Below are 9,172 nucleotides of genomic sequence, written 5' to 3' on the forward strand. Positions count from 1 at the left end.
CTATTATTATTATTATTATTATTATTATTATTATTATTATTATTATAATTATTATTATTATAATTATTAGTATTATTATTAGCAAAGCGCCATGACTCGCTAAAGAAAGTTTAGAGATGCAAGAGAGGAAAAAGAAGAACAACACGGAGGCCACGCCCTCGCGCGCTGGCACGCGAGGCCCACGCGACAAAGGAGAATCTGCCCGTGCTTTCGAACACGAATCGTGGCGGACGCACTTAGAACCATCGCAGAAAGGAACGGCATCGTCCTGCTACCTGTCATGGGGATCGCTGTACCTAGCGGCATCGAAATTCACCGTCTCCTCCAAGGCTGCCTGTCAACCATCTCGGAAGAGACGCCATCCCGCAAGACGCCTTCCTCGATCACACTCGCCGCACTTCCAGATGGGGCCAACGATGACGTGTCCTACGTGTTAGGTAACTTGGCCGTCCAGGACGTCCTCCCAGACAATCGGGACCTCAAGCCGGGGTACACGGTCGACCAACGCACTTGCGGCAGCCACGCAGGACAACCCCGGAGGCTGTTCCCGAGGGCCGAGTTGTACCCGCTCGTTGGTATGGGCGTCAAGGACAGCGTGCCTCTGTGTAACACCATACAAGTAACATGGACCGCGCAAGGAGCCTGGCACCAGACGGTGGAAGCCTCGAGGTTCACCGTGCGCCTACTGATAGAGAGGTAACCGTCAATTCGGTGTTTTCTATATCATATGTCAGGACCACTGCGAACATCGTTAGTGGACAGAGGAATTTTATGTTATTTCTATAATGTTGTGAAAATCCCATTGACGGGTTCTTTCGCCTCGCAAAGAAAAGAAAGACAGCGTGTAACTTGTTGAGTTACACGTTTACGCCTCAAGTGAACACGCGGGCTCAGGTACTAGGTAGTATTCCGCTATATGCCTTAAATGCAAAGAATTTCATCGCTTAATTTTCACATCTCAAGGCCAAGCAAGGGGTTACGATTGAACGCCTTGAATGGACTTGTGCGAATTCAGCGATGTCTCGTATCGGCACTAGTCTGGCAAAAGGAAGATAAAGCCCGCCGAAAGCGCAATTATTGCTATTCTTGTACAAACAGTATAGAGAAGGTGAGACGAACACGACTTGTTCCAAGGAGAACCCGTCCGCAAATTGGGAGGTTTGCATCTTCTACGCGTGAATGTAGCGCCTATCATTTTTATTTATCCATTCGTTGCTTGGCAGTTTTGGTTCCCCAACTGATTTCAACTCTCCCCACAGCTAAACCACGTCATTTCGTTGGATAGCATTGATTGAGGAAGGCTTACAGCCTATGATTCAGTGTTATTTTATTGATATATCTTCGTGTGCGAACAATGGTATAAAAAAGATGGGCTAAGAACTTAGCATAGCTGCATACGATAATAATAATAATAATAATAATAATAATAATAATAATAATAATAATAATAATAATAATAATAATAATAATTGTAATAATAATAATGTGATAAGCTGACGAAGATGTTTTAATCATCTTCGGAAGACGATGATGTTCTGGGCTTCGCGCGCTGGCTACCATCTTGTCAGCTGATAAAATTATTGTAAATATTCTGTAAATACACGTCTGACTGTTCTTAATCCCGTAATAATAATAATAATAATAATAATAATAATAATAATAATAATAATAATAATAATAATAATAATAATAATAATAATAATAATAATAATAGCAACGACAACAATAACAACATCCTTGGGTACGTGATAAGTTGGCGCTCCTATGTATATACGATGCCGCTCTCTGCTACCATACAAATTGCATAAGAATCAAATAGCAAATTACCAATTGAAAAGCGTGCATTCAGACACTTTCTTGTCCCAAAGGGCACCTTCCCGATACCAGATTGTGTCACATAGACAAAAGCGGGGTATCAAAGGATGAAGTTCAGGTTTTTGTTCCTTTATGAAAAATCTAACCTAGAATACCGCTGCTAGAGGTCTTTTCGGTCGCGGCTAATCACTAAGTTTGAAATACAACGGAACATAGCAATTGTTCGAACACACAGAATAATTTTTTGGCAATTTATAAAACCTTTTCAGTGTGGGGAGGACGAGTTAGAATAAATTATGTTAAATCTTAACACATGGTAGTTGGATTTCCAGAACCAACATTACTACGTATATTCGACGCCAATCGTCATTTCGAAGCATATATGCATGGTAAAAAAGCCCAATTGAGCAGCCAGAATCTATTTTCCTGCTTCCGGGATGGATGATGACATCGTTAGTGCTTCGACTCTAAAGGCGCTGTTTGTTTCGAATGAAGCAGGACACGTTTCGTGAGACGAGCTGCAGCGTTCGTCGGAGCCTTGTTTGACGAATGTGCATTTCAACAGCACTGTTCATTGTCGTCATGTATTGTCAACGCAGTGCGCGAGATCCGAGTGCGCGTGGATCGGAAGCGGCCGCGACCATGAGTGGCCGGTTCGTCGAGTGCGACCACGTGGCTTCTGCCGAGTGCAGCCTCGACGTCTCGGGCTGCAGGCTACGCATCCACCCGCGTGACACGCTGCCGTGCGCGTTGACGATGCTGAACGCCATCAAGGCTGGCAGCAAAGGCGACACATACGGCGTGGCTGTACCAAGCAGCCGCATTTGGAAGCTACACGCGAGGTAAGCCAAGCACCAGTCACACTAAAACGCTGCAGTCAATGCGCGGCCTCTTTTATTGCTATTCCATTTACGCCATCTTATCTCGTAAGAGAAACCGTGATTGTAGGTCACATATATGCTCGTGTAAGCCAAGGTGTCACGATGAACTGTTGCCTAGGCCGGTTTGAGGTAGTCTTCTAGCGTAACCTTTCAATGCCAAATTATCGTTCAGCGAAGGGATTGTAGCGCTTTCGTCAAATACCGATGTCCGTACTTGTAGAAGGGCATGTAGACTGTTCATTAGTACCCAGTTCTGGGCTATTTGGCTTTACAGTCAAAGCTGTTATGAGATAGAGAGGGTATGTAAAAATATACGGGCTGTGAAGAGCAAATTTTTAGTTCGCATAATCCGTGTCACATGTTCAGTCTCATATAAACTTGAAATCTTAGAAAAAGAAGACACTAGGTAAAGAGCTGCACCAAGTCTACAACTTTGTAGCTCAGTAATATATCAACGATATATTTCTAAAATCTGCATGTGTTGACTCATATAAAGCGGACAGTATACCGTTGGTAAATTTTACGTGAATTCGTAGACGAAGAGGGAAGCTAGAGGCTGCGGGCTTCTTTACTGTTTGGCTTCTCTATGGACCCCTGAACCATATACATTTACCATGAAATATACCACCTACCAATATCACAGGAGTAATAGATGAGATAGAGTTCGTACGAAAGTACGTGTTATAGATAAAAGCGTGCAGGATGATAAATAGATACGATACACCCGCCGTGATTGCTTAGTGCCAGCGGTGTTAGGCCGATAAGCATGAGGTTGCGGGATCCAATCGCAGCCGCCACGGCTGCTGCTTTCGACAGCTAGGGGCGAAATGCGAAAACACCCTTGTACTTAGATTTAGGTGCACATTAAAGAAACCCAGGTGGTCCAAAATTTCCGGAGTACTGCAATGCGGCGTGCCTCATAATAAGATTGTTATTTTGGCAGCTAACACCCCTAATTTATTTTTATTTTAGCAATACCATAAGCATACAACTGGTGTGTAAATATTCAGAAAAGAAAACAAACAACCGCGCCAACTTAACAATGAAGCGATAGAGAAAATGTGTTGCTGCGCGTTGTCGATCCGCCGTGGTTATAATACGCGAAAGCCCAAAGTCGCTGTATAGTCACTTTTGCATCGCAATCTCTAGTCTTCCGTGAGACCAGTCGCTAGACCATATGGTTGTCAAATATGGTCTTACAGAAAAGGTATCGCCTGGTGTTAGCTACGAGTCACTGTCATTGTGTCCTCAAAGGAACGAAAGAAAGGCAAAGTTGTTATCCACCCGACTGTAGAACGAAGCGATAACGGAAACCCATAAGGGTCTCTCAGCCTAGGCAATGTGCTTTGGCTCACATCGCCTTCGCGATGTCGACAGGTACATGCTCAGCGTATCCTGTGGCCGCATTGAATACAGTATAGAAAGTGGAAGAAAACGTGCCCCCCCCGTAGAACGCGACAAAGATTTGTTTGGTGTCTTAGCAGGCATACTAAATATTGCGTAACTGGATTTCCGGTTCATTGGTCTTGAGAAAAATACAGAAAATCAGCTGAGTAGCCAGTTTCTCGTGCAGATATTTACATCTGGATGCCGATGGAAAACTGAGCCTTGACTTACACTCCGTACCGCCCGAAGCGTCGAGGTAACTTCGAAAGTAATGTATTCAAGACCAAATGACACAGTATGTTTCGTTTAATGTCCAGCGGCAACGAAGCCTAAACTCGGCTACGTTGATTCTAAATGAGTAGCACCAGGCTATGATAGTAGTGTTGGCAAAGATTGGCTCGTATTTGCCTGTTTTTTTTTATTATTATAGAGCACGCAAGTACCATTTAAGGAGGCGCCTTAAATCCCGAACCCTCAGATCCCTCAGATTTCCGCAGAGCAAAGCGAGTTGGTTCTCTGTGTTTTGAGGTGCGCGTCATTTCCGCGAGCGAGCGGCGTTTTTGTCGGTTTCGGTGTCGAAAACGCCTATGTTTCTTGATACAAAGAGGCCTGCATGTATTTCATATGCAATATTTTGCACGAAGGTTGCTCTTACCCGCACCTGCGCTTTTTTAAACAGGGCTAGTTTGATGTGGTTGTTTTTTAAATGAAATGGCAAACTATTAAGGCGTTAAGGTGCAATACTGTATTGCTCGTCTAGAGGCAGTGATCTTTCTTACAAGTCCGATGAATCCTTTTGTGAAAGGAATGACTAGCACTAATTTATTTTCATTCATTTGAACATGACCGCTTCATTTGACCGCTTTAATTTGCTTCATTTGACCATGACCTACCCAAACATCCGTGGGCGCAATAACGCAAAACTATTATAATCATTATATTCCATTTCTGCCATCAGGCCTCCACGATTGGTCAGCATTTTTTCGCACCCCCAAGACTTCGCTTGTCTGTCACATGACGTCAGGAAAACCCTTTAACTCATGTGACGTATTCTTAATTATTAGACCGAACAAAAAAAATATTTCAGATTCTCCTACTTTTTCACCTAGAGCCGTCCGCTGTTGGTCAAATGTTTTGGGCTGTCCCCACTTCGCCGGCCAGTCACGAGATGTGAAAAAACTACGAAAATTCACCACTTCGAAGTGGCGCAACAAAAACGAATTTTTTCGGAACTTTTGCGCGGCAGATGATGCTGTCGAGCCATTTCGGCACCCACACCCGTGACTAAAATAATACGGAAAAGGGATTGCCGCTAAAACTCATTTTCTCCTGTGTCTGTGAATGCAGAATGAAATTACTGGAGTCAAAACTTGGCATTGCAAGTTTTCTAGCGCTCTCATTTGTTTCCGCTTACGCGTGTTAATTAAGAAGAAATTCCGTTTTGTTGGCGACCCCGTGACCCGAATACTTTTGTTCACAGGTACGCCACATCGCTCAACCACCTTTCTTAACGTAAGGGTTCGTTTAAGCGGCATTTTTACCCTTCCGTAGCATGCCCCCGCGTTCTTCTACCAGAAAGCGAAAGCTAAGGAAAGGGAACTGGGCCAATCGCCGACGCTGGCACTGCCATCCTCGTCCAGTTATATACTTTCACTGCGGTAGCTCGGCCCCAATGAAACGCTCGCCACTTCTACGTACTCCTCGCCTCTGGTCCGCCAATTAGACAAGAAAAACGAGTGAAGGTAGGCAATGCTATTCGCTTTAGAAGCAAAGCAAAGACACCTCCTATAGCGAGGAGCGCTTTTTATTGACCTCTGTAAACAACGCCGCGGGTCAGCGAACGATGCTTGCGTCGACGGTTACGTAAATATGACGTCAAGAGAGTGGAATAAGAACGTATTAGAATAGCTTTATTTTAAGGGTCTCCTGTATGCTATTTCACTTCTCTGCCGAAATTATAGACGCCTGTATAAACAGTGTTCGAGCACTGTATGTTGCTTGCTCTCATTGACAGGGACAAATTGTGCGTTTTACGTTCATTGCGCGCTTGAAATGGCAAAGTAGCCTTTCTTTGGCTTTATGTTTTTGTATACGTAGCACAAAGACGCTCGTATGTACTTACGTATGTTGTGGAAGGAATACGCTCTTACTATATACACGAATACTTATAAAATGTGCAACAGATTGCCACGTCTCTTTCAAAGCAATATTTTATAACAATATTTCAACAGCAACACTGTAAAAAAAATAATCGGAAATAAGGTTTGAGTTTTTGTTTCCGTCCTCTGGTGCGAGTCTGTAGAACTAAGTCGTGTCTAACTGAAAAAAATAAATACCGTGGAAGCGAAGTGCTACCCGCTTCACATGCAGACATAGGAGCGTGCGATTGAACCACTCTGTCTCTGCTTCCGACGGCGCTACAACGATAAGCTTTGGAATATCAAGGTGCCATGGGGATTTCCACAACAGTGTCTCCAAAATCGCTTTGAAGAACAGCCCTACGCTGTTTACGGAGAGTTGAGACAGGCATCAATCAAAAGATGATGTCGGACTTGTTTTCTAGGACGTCTTTTTCACCTGCCTTTTCCTATATTTGCCCTGTACCTTCAGGTATTCGTGAAAAACCTGTTCGTTCTACAGAAAACGAGCATGCTTCCGCCAGCAGCCACTTCCGACGATAGCTGCCACGTGTCCAGATTAGCTGCCTATAAAAGAAAGCTTCGCAATTCAAGGAACATTCGTCCAGGTACGCTGATCGAAGCCGGTACCAACGCCTTTGCGGGGTGGTCTTTCCACCAACTAAGATAACCAGGAGTCTAGCTTCGGTGAACGCAGCACGAAGGCGAATGAGTCGACAAATCGAAACACATTGATTTGGGCGGATGACAATTTTCCCTTTCATGATCCTTCCTCCCTTTGCGCGCTTCAGTAGAACTGATTTCCGATGTTCAGTGTCCACGTTCTAAGAGATGTAGATTAATTCACCTTCCTGCTGCGACCTGTTAACTTCCTCGTTAACTCAGAAAGACCGCCAATGAAAGGCGTTGGTCATGAGGTCGATCTCTCCGGACCCGGATGAATTTTTCATCAACTGAGGACCTTGGTTTCCGAAAGACGGTGAAGGGTTTCCTTTAAAGCGTCATACTAGAGTTGAACTTAAAACAAACAGTGAAAATGAGATTCACAAAGCCGAATTTTTATTTCGCTTCCACTTTTCTTAAATTCTGAAATAAATGCGAAAATTCGTGCGGATGACCTTTTTCTCATTCATGAGCCTTTCTCCACGTTGACTGCATCCGTACAACTCAGTTCCCATGTCCTCAAAGCTCTACAACTCCTTTCCTCTTCCATTGCAAATGCGTTATACATATCACAGAAAGCATTAGATATAGCGTTCTATTTCACCCTTTAGGGTTAGGTGAGAGAGTGGTTGAAGTAACTCGAATAGTATACGTACTCAACCATGTTCGCGTATGCTGCTGTTGTGCATAGCAAGCCCCGTCTCTTCTTCTACACTTACGCTCTCTAAAGCTTCTTCAGCACATAACTATTCCTTTGGCAGAGCTCCTTCACATAGACAAACCTTCTTTCCTAGATGTGTAAAAGATAAATCTATCCTGTACTCGTTCCGAAGACATTGAAAGGATGAAAGCTATTTTGAAGTATATTCGGTTAACTGTGCAGAACACATCTTTAGCAGCTTCACACAAGCTCAAACCATCGAAAAGTTGTTTTCGGCGATACGGTGCGTTCACCTGCTGTAAAAAGCTTTTTTTTTTTTTAATTTTCCGATTGGGAAAGCGGCCATTGACTCTCCCCCTGTCTGAGTCACAAACAATTCGCATCTTTTCCTTTCTTCCATCAGGTTCGCCCCAAACAGAGTAGACGGCAGTACGGCAATCCCGACAGGAGTCGTCCGTCATCACCGCACGTGTGGCTGCCGTCTGCACTGCTGCACTTTGTCACCACTGCAGCGACACAACAGCCCCAAGCTCTGCAGGCGGCGTTACCGTCCCATCAGCTGTGCTTATCCAAGCTGAGTGGCTGACCGTGCGTTCTCTGCTGACCACGTGACCGGCGACTTCGAAGCGCACTCGGTTGGCTGGCACGGTGGCCACACTAGACGTTAGGTGGCGCACTGGCGGCTCCGCTACGTTGACGGGCTGGTGTACCTGCGCAGGGTTTGGCGAGGACGTGCCCAGCAACCGCTGCGAGCTAGTCGCCGTGTCGCTATCCGGCAACGATAGTGCAACGAAACTGCGGCGCCGCTTGCGGGGAGCGCGTCCACTTTTCTTTTGTAACTTTTTACATTATTTGCAGTGTATTTGTGTGAAAGTAGTATTGTTATGTGTGTTTGTAATACAGTTTTTTGCGGTCGAAATATGTTGCTATGTTAATTCCTTGAGCATGGCGTTTGTGGGCGATGGTAATGGGGGAAATTGAATAAGCCCTGCATTGTAATTCTGTTTTTTTTTAGTGATCACTATACCGTTCAAAAGCTACGACGTCATCTCGACGGATGGATGGATGGATGGATGAATGGATGGATGGATGGATGGATGGATGGATGGATGGATGGATGGATGGATGGATGGATGGATGGATGGATGGATGGATGGATGGAGATGGATGGCGGCTATACCCTTTGTAACGGGCGGCGGCTGGCGCCACCTAGCCTTTTGCTCCCCCTCCTATTTTTTTTCTTTCTTTATATCCTCTTCTCCTTAAACTAGTTTTCACTCCCCTCCTCCCCCCAATATAACTATCTAAAAAAGTATAGGAAACATTATCTCCCCGATTTATGGTATTATCTCTCCCTTGACTTCCTCCACCAATCCTCTAGCCTCCCCTTCGTTACTGCCACTCTTTTCTCGTCTATTTGCCCTCGTTCCCCGGGAAAACCCAATGCCCCTTCCATATCTGCCACTGTTCCCTCTGCCAGAGTCGGGCGAACGTCTGTGCATCTCAGCACTATATGCTCTGTGGTCTCCATTTCGGCTCCGCAAGCTGTGCACCAAAGGTCCACGTCTTCAAATTTAGCCCTGTATGTTTTCGTTCTCTAAACCCCCGTCCTAGCTTGCAATCCTGCT

The 9,172-nt window shown here is 44.9% G+C and overlaps 1 protein-coding gene across 1 annotated transcript; it reads left to right on the top strand.

The window, feature by feature from the left end:
* Positions 1–209: 209 nt before the first annotated feature.
* On the top strand, positions 210–8,446 carry LOC142564251 (uncharacterized). Its single transcript, XM_075675177.1, has 3 exons — positions 210–696; positions 2,415–2,657; positions 7,948–8,446. Exons 1-3 carry the CDS (start codon positions 281–283, stop codon positions 8,120–8,122), a joined length of 834 nt encoding a protein of 277 aa, XP_075531292.1. The 5' UTR covers positions 210–280; the 3' UTR covers positions 8,123–8,446.
* Positions 8,447–9,172: the final 726 nt, after the last annotated feature.

This window comes from Dermacentor variabilis, chromosome 1 (genome assembly GCF_050947875.1).
Source record: "Dermacentor variabilis isolate Ectoservices chromosome 1, ASM5094787v1, whole genome shotgun sequence".
Classification (NCBI taxonomy): domain Eukaryota; kingdom Metazoa; phylum Arthropoda; class Arachnida; order Ixodida; family Ixodidae; genus Dermacentor; species Dermacentor variabilis.

Bases quoted from the DNA above. Each gene is read 5' to 3' on its own strand.
- LOC142564251 (XM_075675177.1), top strand. From the start codon at position 281: ATGGGGATCGCTGTACCTAGCGGCATCGAAATTCACCGTCTCCTCCAA. The intron at 697-2,414 runs GTAACCGTCAAT...TTGTCAACGCAG, and splicing joins GTGCGCCTACTGATAGAGAG to TGCGCGAGATCCGAGTGCGC. The intron at 2,658-7,947 runs GTAAGCCAAGCA...TTCTTCCATCAG, and splicing joins ATTTGGAAGCTACACGCGAG to GTTCGCCCCAAACAGAGTAG.